General features: G+C 38.7%; 1 protein-coding gene across 1 annotated transcript in view; it reads left to right on the top strand.

Moving 5' to 3' along the window:
• SLC49A4 (solute carrier family 49 member 4) overlaps positions 1-18,929 on the top strand; it is a 70,778-nt gene that overhangs the window by 6,544 nt on the left and 45,305 nt on the right. Inside the window, exon 2 of the mRNA XM_005519971.3 lies at positions 13,171-13,264. Within this exon, the coding sequence (XP_005520028.2) occupies positions 13,171-13,264 (94 nt within the window). The remainder of the gene's footprint in view (positions 1-13,170; positions 13,265-18,929) is intronic.

The following is an 18,929-nucleotide window of genomic DNA, read 5'->3' as shown; positions in this document are numbered from 1 at the left end:
CTTCCTAGTCTGAGATAATCAGAAAATAGTACCACCTTTATCTTATCTCAAGGTCCAGTCAGGTTGCATAACTTACGGTCCAAATTTCCAGGAATTCATGGAGTCATTTTCAAGGGGGAGGGGCAGGATGGAGAGCTTGGTGGTCACAGATGAAGAGTTGCTTCTTTATACAGTTTGCCATAATGGGCAAAGTCCTTTGGTGATCCTTAAAGTTTTTCAGGCTATTATGACCTTCATGTCTCTTACAAATGGCAAAGGTTTTAACTCCAAGAAGAGCAGCAAGAAGCTCTTTTGTATTGAATGAACATTAAATGTGAACTTAGGGCTTCAGCTAAGAAAGGAGCAGAAGGAGAATGCCTTGACTGATAAGAAGTGAAAGGTGCACGCATTTGGTGAAAATGCAAGTGGTTGATGCACTTGAACCAAATACAAAAGAAGTTTGAAGGAAAATGCCTGCTTTACTGTAGTCTGTCTCATCCTGTAGTCAGCTACTGCATGCTATTAATGATATGTATTTCATTATCTTGTAAGTGATACTGATCCACACCTATCAAATCCTGTGAAAGGGATTAATTTTCCTAAGCTAACAAATCTTGGAAGAAATGAGATGAAGTGTTGCTTTTCATGTGGAGAGATGAAAGAAGCAATTAGAGAGCTGAATATAGGTATATCCCATGAGAGCAGGTATTTGATCAGCTTGGTTTCACAGAATTTATTTTGATGAGTGCTGGTGTGCATATTTGTATAGACATACTTTTCCTCTATATCATCAGAAAAAAATAAAAAATTAGACTGAACCAAACTTGGCTTTTGTTGCTTAATTTTATGTACTGTGGCTACATGAATGTCCACAGAGTGTTTTTGCAAGTGCTTCCAGAAGTGAGGACTCATTAGAGAATTGATTGGTCCATCCTCCTTGGAATCAGGCATGCTGCAAAAGACCACTTGATACACAGCAATTAGCAATGTAGTGTAGTTTAATTAGGAGCTGGTGAGTTGTATTAACTTGATGCTGCTGTAGTTCATCATAGCATTGCTAGCCAGGTTGAGTTGAAAAGCATCAGTCATGGCTGCAGATAGATACCCTCTGCTGGAGCTAGGTCTTTCTGTTGGGTGGGATTTCACCCCAGCTCTGATTCCTGCCATGTTTCCATATGTTCTCTTTATGCTGCTCTCCTGCGTAGCAGCCATGCCCTTTGCACTCTTCACACAGCTCTTTGCAGCAGTGTAGGGGTACTGGGACAGCTGTTTAAACACCACGTGGTGAAGTATATCAGGAAGCTGCATGCTTGATTTGAAAGAACTTTTCAATGGTGAGAAGTAAAATAATTATATTTGCGTATAGCTCATGTGACAATAGTAATGGCCATGTTATCTGGGGATAACGCTCTTGGGCTTTGGTGCACTGCACATACAAACAGTGAGCATGGGATGATGACCATAAACTAAAACACAAGGAGTTCCACTTCAATGTGAGGAAGAACTTTATGTTGTGGATGGCAGAGCACTGGAACATGCTGCCCAGGGAGGTCCTGGAGTCATGTCTCTTCTCTGGAGACACTCAAAATTCATCTGGATGCATTCCTGTGTAACCTGCTCTGGGTAACCCTCAGCCTTGACAGAGGGGTTGGACTAGAGGATCTTCAGAGACCCCTTCCAAATCTAACAATTCTGTGATTCTGTATGTAACTTGATATACCTTGATGTTGGGAAATTGATGAATAGGGAAATAATTTAGTACTGTAAAATATGATCCCTTGCTTTTCTTATGCAGCTGCAGAGTTAAAGCACTGAAGCATCCTTGAACTGGATCAGGACACAGGTCCAGATAGGAAGATACTTTGTCAGCAGTAGCTTTTAGAAGTTGACTACAGAGGGTGTAATACCAGGGCAGCTGTGTTTTGATACGTCCCTTGTTTGCTCACGGTTTTACTACTCCTCATGACCTTCTCTTGACCCAAGTTCTTTATAATCTGACTGCTTCTTCTCTACTTCCTGCCTCACCTGTCTTGTGGTATGCCCATCTTGCCGTCCTGTTTTCCTCTGTTCTTCACTCCTCTTGGTTTGTTGAGGAGTAGGAGAGGTTGGATGCAAGGTCGTGGGTGAGGTATGGGAGGCACAGATGGAGAAATAAGACCTGGAGCTAGAGGGCAAGAAGTGCTGGGCGTGGGAAAGGTGAAGGAACAAGTTGAGTAGGAGGGACAGGGAAATGGATATTGTGAGGGGCAGTAGGAAATGGGACTGATGTAGCCAGCAGCAAGTGGGGAGTGGGCAGATGTCTGCACAGCAGTGTAGGTCAGCAGCATGGCTTCTGTGAGCTGTCTTGAGAGGCGCTTTTAAAACCAGGAGCTGGGAATCTCTTGGGACACAATTGACCTTTTTGCCTTTTCTTATCTTCAACAATATCCTGGTATTTTACGTCTTCACAACCAAACCTCTGAACTCTGCCTGGCACTGTGTTGTCAGCCAGAGGGTGAATTTGCCATCCCTTCAGCCCTGCCTCCCCTGAGGTGTGGTGGGCCACAGCCGCCCACTCCCTGCGGGACTCTCTGGGCGCTGCTGATGCAGAGGCGGGCGGTTGTTCCTTCTTGTGTGGCTTTGGTGGTGACGGATGTCTGGCCTCGTGATGGAGGCACCACTGGGATGCAGAAGAGGATGTGGTCCCTCTGGCTGGTAACTCCCCCCTTCTGGAAAGCCTTGTGGAACGGGACAAAAAGTGCTAAAATACTGTTTCGTTTTGCTCTGCCTTTCTGCATTTTAAAAACATAGAAATTTTCCGGTCTCCTTTCTTGTGGGAGTTTTTAATAGTGTGACAGCCATGCTACATAAAGGTGGCTGGTATGAACTTCTAAATGTGAATGATAGCAATAATTTCTCTATTATCAAAGTCCCCTGGACTTTCTTATAGCTTTTAATTATAGAAGTAGTAAAGTACTTAGGAAAGTTGTATTGCATTTGTTTTGCTAACTGTATGTTTACACTGTATTTATAATTCCAAGCTATTAGTTTAGAATTCTATTAAAGAGAAAAAGAGTAGTTCAGCTGTTGTTCTGCAAAAGCTGAATCCATTTCCTTTAAAGAAAACTGAGGCTTTTCTTCAAGGAATTAACGTGATATTTATTTTTCCTATCAGAAGAAACTCAATATGAACAAAGGAAGACTATTTTCACTTGGTAATGCTGAACTAACCCCACTTTACTGATTTCTGAATTCTAGTAAAAGCATTACACAACTGCATAAACAAAGTAATTTTTATTCATTATTTTCAGCAGATGTTGTTTATAGGAGTTAGTTTCATGTTACATTTTAGGAGTGAAAAACTGAAAACTGAAAAAACTGAAAAAAGAAAAGTCTAAATCAAAGACTAAAATGAGATTCATTACTCATTAATAAAGTTTGGATATTTTCTGCATTGCTTATTTTTCACCTGTGTTTTTTTTCTTCTTGTAAGAAATGCCTTACTTGTGGGAAAAGAGCCATGTAAATCAGGAGGATTTGCTTGCCTTTTCAGACTGATGAAACTGCATAACGCAGGTCCTGAAATAATCTTCCCTGTTGTGAAAATTTGTAGTCTGACATTGTCAAATAAAAATACTTGGTTTATATAAAATATTTGTTAAAAAACACCCAAACCCCCAAAACCATGGTTACTGAAGAGGAGAAGTAAATTGAAGAAATACAGTGTTTTGGCAACTGTTTCATTTCAGAAATTTTCTTGGAGAGTATTTGAATTCTTCCACTAGCAGTGTGGTATAGCCTTAACTGAGCAAACTGAAGACCTGATAAAAAATTCTTTAAGAAGTTTTTTAGTTAAAATTACATTATTATATATTCCCACCACCAGGGAAATTGTGGCTTGCCCTGCCTTTCTCTCGGTGGTGACATTCAGAGCTATTCCATCACTTCCTGCCATAACTTTGGTTTTTTAGTGCTTCTTGTGTGCATGTGCTATTTTAGCTCTGTAGCTGTGCTGTAGCTGTCATTGTGCTGCAGGAGCTTGTGGACAATGCTCCAACTTCCTCAAAAGCTGTAAATTAAGCTTTCTCATGCAGATTTTTAGTTGAGAAGGTTTTTTAGATTTTTCCTGTTTTTAGAGATGGAGATCTGTGACTCAGCCAGAGGGAGTGATGTGTTTTGAAAGTGAGAGGTCTTCTGCTTTTTACAAAGAGTACTGGTGTTTTTCCGGAATACAGGACATCAAGTATAACCACAGTTAGAAACTTTTTTTTTTTGTTTTACTTCTTTATTTGTTGATGAGAGCCATCCCTTTTAAATACTTGAGAAAGGTGGTGGTGTTATAATTTTAATTAATCACATGAACCTAAAGAATTGATCAGGACCCTTAAAAAATATGATGGGTTTAGGACTCATTATAGCGCTGCAAAAGATGTCTTTTAGAATGAACTATGTACACTAAATAGTGCCTGATGCATTTGAATGTTAAAGTAACACTGAAACTGTTCACACAGAGAAAATTTGAAAGCTCACTCCAGTGACCTTTCAAATAAGTCACAAGACCTGCATGGATATTACATCAGTGAAGCACTTGGAGCTCTTTATTTCCCCCACTCACAGCAGGGATAATAAAAAGGAGAAACTTGCACTTAGTGTCCTGCTTAGCAGTTGCACTAGGCAGTATTTAATGTAGCTGCCAATCCTTGCTGCACGGTTGCTTCTTGGTACTCTGTTGAGGCAAAGCAAAATGCCTCTGTACTTCTTAAAAAGAAGAATTTCATGCACCGTTGAGTGGTGTGAGCATGTACTAACAACAGAACACCTTCCCTGGCAGATGGGTGTAAGAGGGATTGTTTTTGCTCTCTCTTGCCGCAGGTAAGGCTCTGTAGTTAATGGTGTGGTAATTGAGCCTGCTGTGCAATTGGGAATCCTTGAAAAGAGTGGAAAGAGAAAAGAAAGTGTTTCCTTCCCCTTGTGTGGTGCACTTAGGTTGTTGGTGTTCATTCAGGAGAGCTAGAGTGAAGGCTTCTTGTCCTATAGTTTCTGTCAACTTTCTTTAGCTTCAGAATTAGTGAGGAGGCTTAGCCCCCAGCTGCATTACTGGCCATTTTTGTCAATTGCTCTGCGATGTCTCTCTGTGTACACATTAGCATGTGCCATTATGTAGATTTAGTTTTATCAAATGGAAAAAGGTGGATTCAATGATGCACCTGAATTTTCATGTTTTATTACATACTGGTGTTGAGAGTAGAAAGCACCTACCTGTGGTAAGAGAAGAAAGAACAATTCATACAAGTATTTGTTAATGTCACAGACTTAGGAAATACTTAAATAGCTCTTTTTTGTTGTATCCAGGCACTGCACTCACCTCAGGTGAAGAGAAAACCTGATTTAACAGACTTTCTAATGCTAATGGTGAGACTGACTCCTATCTCATTGTGTTCATAGCCTGAATAAACAAGGCAGAGAGGATAGGGGAAAATGAGAAAAGGGAAGCCAAAGAGAAGTGGCCTGCCCAATTTCATGTTGAGAGATGCAGGTCCTGCTGCCCCAGGCCAGTGCTCTCTTCTCTCAGAGATGCTCTGTGAGCATTAAGAGAGGTTCATTGCGCTTGGATTAGTTGCAGATAAAATGGATGCTTTCTGCGGTAAAATGTATAATAACAGTAATTGGCTAAAATAATTGGTCTCCTTTGAAACCAAGAAATATATTATTAAAGAATAGGAGATATTCTCTAGTAAAGGGTCTAAAACTGATTCTGAAATCATCATTTTGATCTTCAGGCAAATACCATTCAGCTCAGCACTTTGTTTATCTGTTCAGGCAAAATGTCAGTCTCTGACATGCTGAATAGAATTTACAACACTTGTATAAACTTGCAATGCAGATTTCGAATTTACATATTTTGCCATTTTTTCCCATTGTTGATGTTAAACTGTTAGGATGCTTCAAAATCCTTCACTGCCATGTGAAAGGAACATGTAAGCTTGTAAGCTACCTTTTTGTATATCCAAAAGCTTAGATTAAGCCTGTTCAGTTCTTAAAAACAGGACTGTTTTATTTACAGTAGCAGACTTTTAAATCGCTGCACAAACTCTGAAATACTTGATTTGTATTTACAGGTGTAGTGGGTCACCAGCTGTGGTTAAATCTGGTAGTGGAGCCAATTCTGTAAAGAATTTGGGTCATTAAGTCTGTATGACTAGAGGAGTATAGAGCAGGAGAATTAAGTGATACTCTCCTTTACATATTTTTAGAGATTCTGTTTGCCTAAATGCTGGGAAAATGTTACATACAGTGTAAGTCCACTGTTCATATGGGCTTGGCTTCATCCATGCAAATGAGATAAAAGCGCCCTGCAGCCTTTTGATGAGGTTGTTTTAACTTGTTCTTTCTAACAGATGCAGTCAAGTTCTTGTACCTAGAATAAACAGAAAAATAAGGACATTAATATGCTTTAATGAACGTTGGTGAGGGGTGTGTGTGGATAAGAATAAAAATAACTTAAAACAGGAACAGTATTTACAATGCAAACCAGAAGCAAGACGTGTGCAATTAGTGTGTGTGTGTGTGTGTGTCTTGGTTTCCTTAAAGTCAGGGTGCATATAAAAAAAGGTGCAGCAGCTCAGGAATTGTGGAGTGGTTGTGTGATTGTCATAATAACTCTCAGTTGTATTCTCTTTAGTTTTCTTTCTCACAATTATGTTCCGTCAGCTTCCATATCTGTTTTAGTGGTTATATGTGTTCAGTCATTTCCCTCAAGATGAATGTCATCTCAGTGAAACACTAGACTGGCTAAATTTTATGCTTTGAGTCTCTGAGGTATATTGTGTTTTTTTAAAAAATTCTTAACTAACTTCAGAATTTGGGAGGGATATTCTCCTTACAAGGATGCACATGATGATGTTTATGCCAAGTACATGTTCTTCATCTGAGAAGTACACTGGAAAAAAGAAAGCATGTGTATTGGTCCTCACGCTTTCAGTTTGCACACAGCCTTTCTATGTCTGTCCAACAAGTGCTAGCAGCAGAGATGACTTTATCTTTGGGTCAGATCTGGTTGTGGGCACCCATCTGTCTTCCTGATTTGGCAGGGCCTTCCTTGTGGATTTTCCCCATCAGTGGTTGATGACACTTCTGGGATATTGGCTCTACTGAAATTCTGACCCTGATGAAAATGTTTGTCCAAATCACAGGGACTATTTTACTTCAACTTGTTGTGTTTGTATACAGTTTGCTTCCTCAAATTTAAATTTAAAAATTTAAATTTTGCAGGTGAATCAGTTTATATAGAAATGTCAAACTCCTGCTGATAGCCTTGCTGTTAACTGGGGCAGCAATTGCTGACAGATTCTGTTGTAACAGCTGTAAGATACTATAAAGAGAAATTGTCCCTCTGAAGATCATTACCTCCCATGTCTACATTTCAAGAAGTTTCTAGTACATATTTCATCTGGGCATCTCAATCTGCCGACTGTTTATATCAGACAGAAATTGGAGCAGTGTCAGATGGAATCTGCCCTGCAACCCTCCCCTGAAAGATGGAACTGGACTGTGTTGTGGATTAGTGCAGGAAAAGATCTTCTTGTGCCCTAGACAAGACTGAGGGTTGAAATGTAGTGCTGGGTTTAATTTATTTTAGACAGGTTCTGTATGATAGAGCTTGGTTCTTACATTTTGATGCCTGAAGGATGCTGTCACCAGTCTTGCAGAATGTTTAAATGGAGTTAGCTTCATTTTCAATGAGAAAAAAAAGTACTCGGGTCCTAAATCTTTCCAGTTGAAATTGGGATGCTGTCTTTACAGTGCCACATAAAGCCAGGGGAATGAATGGAAGCACTTGGCTTCATCTTACTTTAAAAACAGAGGTTTGAAATGGGGCAAAATCAGCATCAAGTACCCAGGGACAAAGGGAGGTCCAGGTTGTGTTTAATAGCACCCAGTGATAGAAGCTGCAATTAGTAGCACCAGTGATATCTTGGCCATCAAACTAGGATTAGAGCATGGTGTTTGTGGTGCTGATAACATCATGGTGGTGGGCTCAATCACTGTATGGGCCATTCACTTAAGAGCTGAACTCAATCCTTGTGGATCCCTTCCACCTCAGAATGATCTGTGATATCTGTAATTTTGCATTAGCTACATATGACCTGGTAGTTGTTCTTTCTTGCTTGCAGTGTTTGTATTTGGTACCCAGTTTTTATTGATGCTATTCTTGAGAATGTATTTATTATCCATTGAGTTTCCAGACAAAATTTATGCCACTCTGCAATCAAGTGCCTTTGTGGAATCTGAGGCAGGCCCAATATACTGACTTTTCAAGTTTATTCCATGTGTTAGCAGAAAGACTGGGACCACAGCTCATCTATGAAGTATTTTTACATCATTGAAAAGGTTCTTTTCTTTTGAAAATTGTATTGCTTGATGTAAGGATGCCTCTTCTGAATTGCCACTTATCCTCCTTAATGACTGTAGTCAATTTGGCAAAGAGCAGGCACAATGCAAGTTTTATTCTCTGTGTTTAGTAGAAAGCAAATTTTTTTTTGGTATTTTAATCATGACAAAGATAATTGATGTTATGGGAGTAAATGTTGCAGCTATTAGTATAATTTTGCTAGAAATGCTGGGTTAAAAATCCAAAGATTTCTGGGGCTTGGCATGTGTGTGCAGTGCTTTCAGGATTCCCTAATAAAGGGAGCTGTTTAATTAAGCCTTTTTAAAATTATAGCTAAATGTGTAGGCATATATTAAGAAGGGAGAAAAGCAGACCCATCTTATGAAACAGAGAATTGGGATCCAGCAAAGAAACCCAGTTAAAAATAATGCTTAAGCAATAAGGAGGGCATTTAAATAAGACATAAAAACAATTCCATGTCCAAAGAAAAATTGTGGAAGACTTGGAACTTTACTTACTGAGCCTAAATGTAAAAGCTGTTTTTTATAGGTTAATTTCGTAGAAGGAAACATGTAGGAACTGTGGTTTGTGCCAGGGCTGAATCCAGCAACCTTTCCTCTGGCCAAACTTGTATTAAAAAAAGGAGAAAGGTGAAAACTTGTCTGTTCTGCCCATCCGGCTGGGATTTCCCCTAGGATGAATGCATCTTTGTAGGGGGGAAACCAAACTCAAGCACTGTCTGCCATGTGTGTGATGCTCTGAGCTAGAAGAGGCTGCTTGCAGTGCTCTGTTGCAGTAGTGGAGAGCCGAGGGATCTGCTGTGCTGGGCTCAGGTGGGGGGAGATGCACAGGAACAGGTTAGTGACAAACTACAAAGTTAGTGACAAAACAACTTGTTGGGAGCAACAAACTAACGTATAAATTGTTGGAATGAGGACAACAGCATCTATTGTTAATTTTCTTATTAAACTGGGCTAAATTCACTCTTTGGGTTACAAACCACTAATGTGGGCGTGGGGGAATGCATTTTCTTTTCATATACTTTGAAAAGTATCTTGAAACTAGGGCATGCTGGAGGAGTTGTGGGGGGTCAGCACCCATGGCCTGGATGTTCTTGCTTGATGTTGCTCAGGGGAGCTGAAGAGCAGCTGGGTGCCACTGGCAGCTGCTGCTCCCACGTTCCAGCAGGGTGGGGTTCTGCTTGTGCTCTCTGTTGGGCTGTGAGTGGTGGAGGATTGTGGCTTGAGAGTCTGTAAAATCTGTAATAGTGGCCAGAGTTTGGAGACAGTTGTTTTAAAAAGAAATATGAAACAGCAAATGCAGTATTGACTGCTGAAGTCATAAAGCAGATGGTGTTATGAGCCGCAGGAGGGTTAAATAGTTGAACAATATCGACTATTACACTCATAAATGATAATTAATACGTCTTTTTTATTACTGACTTAATTTCTGCCACTTGCTTGGACTTTTCTGTTGCTCTCAATGAGTGCTGGCTGTTTTGATTGAGGCCGCAGTTAGCTCAAGAGCCACTGCCACCTGTGGGGCCCAGAAACCTCCTGCAGGAACAGGATGGGAAGGAGCAGCTAAAGGGACAAGGTGTAAAGAACCCAAAATTTCACCTATTGGCAGAAAATCTTGTTTAAAGGAATTTCTTCCCCTTCCCCTTCCAGCCATGTGTCAGAAACCTCTGACAGAAAGGGATAGAAACTTAATGATGGACCCTTCTCCCTCCCTCCAATTACTGCTTGCATTTACAGGGTAGAATTAATGAAGTTAATTACATCTACACAAAATCTCTTGGTTGAGTGAATTACTTAGATCTTTTAAAGTAGAGACATAATTTTCTGCAAGGTTCACAGGCTGTTTTTCAAGCTTGGTTGGTTACTTTGGTTTATAGTCCCCATGATGCATGGCTGCTATCTGAAGCACTCTGGGGTGCACCTTTTAGAGTAATACAAGATGTCAAATTCACTGTAACCACAACTGCAGCATTCAAAACAAAAAATACTGAAATAAATAAAAAGACTGGTTTCTAATAAAGATGAAAAGGAATTAAAATGTAAAACAAAATAACAGGGTGAGGTGCTTAGAGGGTAAAACCATATTGTGTAATGAGAAAAGAAAATGCCTAATATGCAGCTTGTCTGACAGTCTTTTGTTTGCTTTGATGTCATCATTTTCAACATGCAGCATGTTGAAGGACCAAAGGAATTTTCAGGGCTGTGTTTACATGTTAAGGTGGAAACAGAAAGAAAGGACAAAGAATAATCTGGGCAATCAAAACATTTTGAAAAGATACCTTACAGTAAATAGTATTCAAGATTAGGGCTTCAAAAAATGGAGACATCAGGCATACACGATTGTGAAGCTTTAACAGATAATTTTAATTTAAAATTATCTGATATGTGAGGTTGACATTAAAGATAAGCCTGAATTTAGGGCTGGAGGCAGACTTCAGCATCTAATTAATTTTTCACCAAATTGCATGTTGGGGGTTTTCTTAGGGAAATTTTTGTGCAGATTTAATTTAAAACTTTCTTGATTTGTATATATTTTGGTTTAGGGATCTTAAAAATTAGAAATCAAATAGGAGTTTTTAATATAGCATCACTCATTTTATGTCCTATGGTGATTTAAACTTAAATTTCTGTTTCTCATTTACATCTATGTCCTGGGCTTGCCCCTGGGTTGCACTTTAAGTGGGGCCCCATGAGCAGCACCTTCCATGCTTCCTTGCTGTTCTTGTGTCTCTTGAAAGGCAGAATGCAACGTGTTCTGTGAAATGTAGTTCAAAAAGAGCCTACTTTACATGGAAAATAAGGTGGTGTGTACTGTACTAGAGCTTTCCTGAAAAATTTTCAATAGCATTTCCTGATGGAAAACTTAAGGTGTTTCAAATAAAAGATTTGTACTTCAATTTTCCATCAATAAAATTCCAATCCTTACTGCATACAAATTTTCATTATGCACAAAAGCAGTGCTAACAAAAATTAATTTTGAAGAAGGAAAAAGCATCATGTATGCAATCCAGATATACATAATTGACCCCAGCACAGGCAGTATGGTAATGTGGAGTTAAATGTCACATGAAGACCTGTGGTGGCCCAGCAAACATAGGAACATGGAGGTTTTCAACAGCCATATTAGATGGGCATTTATTTAGGGCTCTCTGAAAACACTTGAAAAACCAGTTTAACAGCAACGTTCGCTGGCTGAGCACAGAGTCAAGCAACTAAGTTGGGGGAGTCATTGTGAAATCCTACCAGGAAAGAAATATTTTTGACTGATGATACTTCTCCACGGCGTTCAGGATGTGAGGTGCCCTTCCGAGCCACATCACCACAGCTGGCATTCCTTGTGTTAATGACTGAGCCTTACCAAAGGAAGTCTCACTTCCATTTCAGCAAACCTGTAACTTAACTTACTAACTTACTCTCATTTGGGTTGTTTTGGAATACACTGGTTGATAGAGAAACTTGTCTTCGGTTTGGTTTGTGCAGTGTCCAGCACCAGGAGTTGCATACCCATGAGTGAGGTTCACTAAGAGCTCTCACAATATGAGCAAAATTATGTCTCACCCAGTAAAATCACATTTTACTAAAATACATGGAGACAAAATTATTTAATGCAACTTTTGCTTGAATTGTACTGATTACAGGAGTCACTATCAGATGGAGCACTCCTCTGAAAATAGGCAGCTTGAGAAAAAATCAAAATAATTTGTTTGATAGGTGACTTATCATAGGACAGGTTTTTTTACCATCTGTATTTTGGTTAATTACTAGTTTTACCTAAATGTTAGCAGTATTACACATTTGTCATCATCAATAATTTTTATTATATTCTACTAAGACTATGGAAGCCTTTTATTTTCTGTTTGTTGCTGTGAAGTTGTTTCAAAATTTAAAACTTCACAGATGTGGACTCTCTCTGTGGTTTCTAATTTGTGAGTATTTATGATTTTGGTGTTTTGCAAGATTCTGGATTTTAGCCCCTCAGCTGTCATTGTTCTCTGCTGCTGATGGAAGCACCTTTACAGCAGCAAACAAACTGCTGGCAAAAGGAATTGCAGCATGAAGATAAGGTTGTTTCTAATCTAAGCACTTCTCAGTTGAAAATCACATGAGGAAAAGACATATTCAAGGAATCATTCAATTGTGGCTTTTTTCTAATGTACAATATTTACAACCTCTGACAATTGGAGCTGAGAGCAGCAAAAATCTGCCCTAATTGCAAGGACTGCAAAAAATACTTGTATCTTTTTTCCCCTGAATAAATGGTTGTTTCTTTGGGATGAAATGCATATCTGCATTAAGAAGGAAAACAATAACAGTGCTGTGTCTGTGCTTATTAAGTGGTTGGAGAAGAATGAACAAGTCCAGATTTTTCTTTGCGTCTGCTTAGATTTCAGATAACACAGTTGAGCGTGTTCCCTGATGCCTCTCATCCTGAAGGGAATATTGTACATTTTGATTGTACTTTTATTACCACTTTTCACTTTCAAGAATGTCTGTAAAGATTTTGGATACTCTCCTGTGTGTTACTATGCCAAGAGTAAGCCTTTGTAATTTTGGAGTATAAGTGTAGAAATAACTCAGGATTTCATAATGTGTCTGGAATTTATATCAGCACCAAAGTGCTTACGATATGAAAGATATCATTATTACGATATGAATATGTGTTATTTCTGTGTTATTTCATATGTTATGTGTTATTTCTGTGAGACTGCATGTAAATACATAGGTATATATATTTAAGCAATGTTTCTTTTGCAACATTACTGATTTAACTTACAAAATACTATTGTTTTTTCATCTTAGGTCTGAGGGTAACAGTGTTACTAACATCATCCCTCATGGTGTTGGGAGCTGGCCTGAGATGTGTTCCAGTTTCAGACATAGAAATTAGGAAGAAGTAAGTGTTTTAATTATTTTAATATACATATTTTATTCTTTCTGCTAATATAATTTTTGCTGCTACTACAAAGAAATGTTAGTACAAATTTTCTGTATGAAGTTGATGTACCAAATGTTTGTTGTGTGGCCATGGGTTTACATGCTTCTTTGCTTCTTAAATGGATTTTTCTAGTCCTTCTTCTCCATAATATCTGAAGATCAGAAAGCCCTTTACAACCTCGAGTTAATTTAATCTCACCCCATCCTGCATAATTAATATTAATCTGCTTTGCAAATAAGGAACGGGAGATTTAGTAAGATTCAGAAACTGGCCCAAGATCACACAAGGAGCCATGCCTCAAGACCCCAAAATAAGTAATTTGCATGCAAATGTTAAATAATTGGTTCATTTTCTCATATTGAATGTATGGGATCATGCCATGAGACAGATGAATTTCTGCAAAAATGGCTTTTTTCATGTAGTCTCTTCCAGTCCATGTTCCAAAGAGGCCTTGTACTTTTTCCGCAGTTAAATGATTGTCTGCTGTACACATGCACTTTATGAATTTGTGATAGAAACAGAATTCTTCCTAAAAATCCCACAAACCAAACAGTATAATTGTTCCATCAATATATCCTGAATCTGGGAATCCTGATTAAGTACAGGAGTAGTGCTTGTTTTGTACAGCCTGGGAATATGGATCACTTGTTCACTTAAATTTCTTTTGCCTCTTAGTGTGAAGGAGGTGGGAGTATGCAGACATTACTACTCTTTCCTGCTACTTTAAGAAAGCAGTAGCACTGGTTCTTTGCTAGTTATGCTTGCATAATATGTAAACACTAAGAAAAGATCTTACAAATAAAATATTTTATGTGGGTTGGGTTTTTCCCCCTTGAATTCCAATCAGCTTGAATTCTACCACGCAGTGCTGGTACTACTTCAGCAAGTTGTTTGGGATTTTTTTTTTTTTCCCTTAGTATTGCTTAACCTGAAAATCAGCTTGAGAACCTTTTAAGCTGAAAAAGAAAATGTTTGGTGTGATGTTAAAAGCCAATGACTGGGTACTGTGGATAAAACAAAGAAATAGGTTCAGAGGGAGAAATGAGAAGGTAAAAAACACATGAATTTTAAAACAAACCGTGATAAGTCAACTAAGAGCAGTGTGTCAGGTAGGGGGGTTGCAATTTCAGTTCTTAGGTGCTTAGTGAGCATACAAGGAAACACAGTCGAGGTGCTCCTGATGTTGGTTGTCCAGTGTTGCCCATTTTGGCAGTTCAAGGACTCTGTGAACACAGTAGACTGAACTAACTGTGTTGTGCTACCCTTCAGAGTGACCCTTCTGAGGAAAATGCACTGCTTGGGTGGCCAGAAAGAGTTGTCCTCATTTTACCCTTAGTTCATATTTTCTTAAAATGTCAAGGGGTGCTTGACATGCAGTTTGTTCATTCTCATCAGTCTTGGGTTAAATCTCAATAGCTTTGAAATGGGAGAGATGGCTTAAATGCAATGAAATGTGGTGTTTCATGTAGCTTTTCATTTATGATATATACCAGAAGACGTGCAGCCCTAGGCTTTACCAAAACAAGGATGAAGACTGTAAATACCTGAGAGTATGAAAATTCCCAAGTGAGATTTAGATGTGAGGCATCCTTGGGGAATGGGAAAGACAGTTTCCACAAATTCTTATCATCTTTGAACAAAAGTTTTCCAGTGTAGCAGAAAGCAGGCCTATGAAAACAATGAAATACATAACTTAGGAGAAGCATGCAAGGAACAAAGAAAGGCTTTGGACTCTATAGAGTCAGATGAGTGAGATGTATAAAACATGATGTTAAAATTTATTGAAAACTATATAGAGAATAAAGAAGAGAGTATGAGCAGAATACTGATGGAAAAGGTTAATTTCACATATTCATGCTGTGAAAATATGTCATCTTCAGCTGAAAATGACAAATTTGCCTACTTGTCCTACTCCCAAAAAAGAAGTTTTCAAGAATTGTAGCTCTACATGAGGAAGTAGCTTGATCTTTTACACAGTTTGATTAAAAAATCTACCAAGAATTAATTATGGCCAACTCTGTGAAGCAAAATAATGGTTTTCAGTAAAGTCTCTTGAGACTTTGTAAATAATTGTACAGACCGTGTGATGTTATACCGCATAACTTGCCGTGTTTTGTGGGTTAAGGCTTAAGGCCAGTTTTCATCCATTATTTGAAGTGTGATACCAAATACAATAATATTTTTTAGATGAGCATTATTGCTTAATGCATTAGCCACAACTGGCTGAGCACCAAATTATGCACTTATTCTAGATGTGTATATGCGTTAATACAACAATTTGAATGTTACAGAGCCTGTCAGAGGGACAGGATCACATGCAAGCTAATTGGAAGCATTTTAGAAGCCAGTGTAACTGGAATTTCTTTAAATGCTTTAGTGTGTTCCTTCAGTCTTTGAGTAATCTGTGGGAATATGCAGAAGATTTCCATGAGACAATTCTGTCAGAGTTAATATACATAAAATTAGAAGAATGTTCATGAGGTTTATAAGGCTTAGAGTGGGGGTTTTGTACTTTGTAGCAGTCTCTGCTCCCTAAGCTCTTGTGATTAACATTAAGGAGAGCTACTAAAGTCCACCACCTATCAGAGCAGTCAGAGACATAAGGCAATCACCGTTAAGACTGACATTTAATCCTGGCTGCTTTATGTTCCTTATCTCAAACAGACCTGTAATATCCAAGTGTATTCTTAAATCCCTTTCTAGTCCATAATTATTCTTTTGGTTGCAGTGTGTAATATCAGACTAAGACCATCTCCAGTCCTCTGAGTCATGTTTTAAACAGGGACTGTAACCTCTCTTCTCAGTACATTTGATGCCTATGCATATGAGGGAAAATTCAAGTTGCACATTTCAGTGTGTCTCTTGAAGCAGCTGTGAATTTTCTATGGTGAATTTTTGTTCTCTGCCAGTGTGTGACCTAAAACTGTATTGGAAATCCAAGCCAGAACTGCATAAATTCAGTGCAGGCTGAAGTGGGAGCACATGGTGAAAATGTTGAAGTGTGAATTTGCATGTCGGATGGAAGATACATCCTTTACATGTACTAATAAATCCCTTCTCATGTACAGATATGCTTTTACCTGTTTTCCTCCCCAGCTCAGTAACATATGAGGTTAAGGATATCGTACAGACAAGGATGTTAAAAAGAATTTTTCTTCTGTACCATGCACTTCTGGGTTTGTCAGATGTGCCAGACATGTGACAGTAAATTTGACTTCTAAAAATAAACCCCTAAATCATTACTCCTTTCTAAATGTTACAGGAACTTCATTTTCCCCACCTATTTTTTTAGTTCATGGTTGATATACATCATATGGAATATAAAAGAAAAAAAGATGTTATCAAATTTTACCTTTTGCTGAATCTTCTTCCCTTCCCTGGAGGTTACAACAACATCACTCTGCTTTTTTTCCTTCCTTTTGTCCAGTTCTTTCCTTTCTGACACCTACTTGTCACTGAGTATTTTCAGTGGAATCTTTTGGGACTTGATTATTTTATCCTGAATATTAACATTACTGGGAGGCCATTTTTTAATAGACTAAATCAGAGTTGTGTTTTTCCCACGTAGCACTTCATACTTACCTCATAGTCTGTGTTTAGGAATAGATTTACATACACCTTAAATCTAGGCAAAAAGCTGAATCCTGTGAAAAAGAAGAAAATAAAATGATGAAATCAGCCCACAGCCATAAATCTTTTGCTTTTTAGACTGATTGTGTGATGTAAGACTTCTTAAAATGTTTTGAAAGACAAGATAATTAAACACATGGAAGTAAAGGATGTAACATAATTTGTCATTTGTATTGAACACATTAATTAAGCAATTTATTAGAACTTGTTATGCTGTGGGCTGGTAGTGTTTGTCCTTCACATTACATTTCACAACAGAGAAGTAGCTATTGAGGACCTTGAATTATGGCCATGAGAGGATGCTCCTTGGCAGTAAGTACCATTAAAATGGTTGTTGGGAATCCAGCAAAATAGCACAGAGAATTACAGGGGAAAGAGAATGGTTGTTTACACAGTTGTTTATAGGAGATACAGCAGTAACTGGTAGATCCTGTAAACAGGTCTTTTTGTTAATATTACCGGTTCTTAGGATTTGGAATATTTCTCTTACTCTTAGATATATTGTTGTGAACTCTTTACTATATTTGAAGAGACACTCTTAGCACATCCGTGGTACATTTTGGTTCTATTAGCTAGTTGCACCCTAGTTTGTATTTTACTCTTATTAGACCTACCCTTTAATAATTCCACATTTTCCCATTTTCTGTCCCTGAAGGCCTAAAGAATTAATGGGATCATCTCATTATTTGTCTTTTCTGATCCTAAGGCTGCCATAAGCCACCATTCTTATGCATAAAAATTGCAAAGGGGCATCTTGGAAGAGGTTATTTCAGTGAAGGAAAGACATACTAGGGTTCCCATAATCCTTGGTAGTACTGAATACACTTGTATGCGCAAAATACCCCAAACAACCCAAACTGGAGCATCTGTGGAGAAGAGGAATTAAAGTATTCTAGGGAATGATATGAGTCTGTTAGGATAGGATGGTAGACAAATCAGCCTGTAAGAAATAAAGACAGAGTGTGCTGAGTGTTTTGTGCTCCCTACCTCACTGGGGAAGAGAAATGAAAAAAATATTTAATCTAAAGTGAGGGTCTGGGAGTAGAAAGATGAATACCTGTTTGTGTGCTGTAGCTCAGCAGCAGAAGGGGAAAGTGCTAAGATTGAACACTTGCCTCGTGCTGATGGTGCTGGTTTGTGCTGCAGTGCTGGGGGAAGGCTGAGCTGGATTAATCCATGACATCAGAAAAATAGGAAAGTGGCAAAAAAAGGAAACAGGTCATTCATGAGTAGGTTCACATGGGGAATACTTAATTTTTATGCCCCTGTAATTTAACAGTTTATCTTGTTTTTATTACTTCCACCAGCTTCATCTTGTACAGAGGGTTTATTTTTTAACCTCTGCTCCAAAGCATTTATTTTAGATGAAAGGTCCTGTGAGTTGTTTTTAAGTGGTTATGATTTTTTCCAGCTTTGCTTATTTGTTGATGGTAGTGGAGGGTGATTTAGTGTCCCTCTGGCTGTCCAGTGGTCCTGCCTGCCACTGCTCAAGCCTCGTGTCCTGTGATGCATCAGCAGCTCCTGATCAGTGCCACCACTCAGGGCCCAGCCAAACGGGCTTCTCCTTCAGCTGGAGCAGCCTCAGTGGAAAAAGGAGATGACTTGACAGTTCTGGTCATAAACACCCTTTTCCTTTTGCTCCTGTCCTGGACTTTGGCCATGGCACTGTGGGTGTCATCCACCTGCAGCCAGTGTGGCTGCCGAATTAGCAATTTACAGACCCTGTGTAAAGTCTTGGACTACATTAAAAGAAACTCAGAAAGGGCTTGGTATTACAGCGGTATTTAGTGGGCAGCTCTTCTACAGGGCCTCAGTTAGTGCAAGCCTGTTCTGGAAGGGAAGAGAATTTATATTCTCTGTGGGATATTTAGCTTCATCTCATATAATGGCAGGTGGTATCCTTAACTGTAGAACGCTTTTAATTTTTTAATCATGCCGAACTCTTTGCCTTAGTTTGTGACTCATATTATGGTGGCTAATTTCAGTCCTTAAA

This window comes from Pseudopodoces humilis, chromosome 8 (assembly GCF_049639895.1).
Source record: "Pseudopodoces humilis isolate 2021_Gansu_Grassland_sample_001 chromosome 8, ASM4963989v1, whole genome shotgun sequence".
Lineage (NCBI taxonomy): Eukaryota > Metazoa > Chordata > Aves > Passeriformes > Paridae > Pseudopodoces > Pseudopodoces humilis.
The sequence above is the reverse complement of the archived record's forward strand: the minus strand, read 5'-3'. Positions and strand labels throughout refer to the sequence as shown.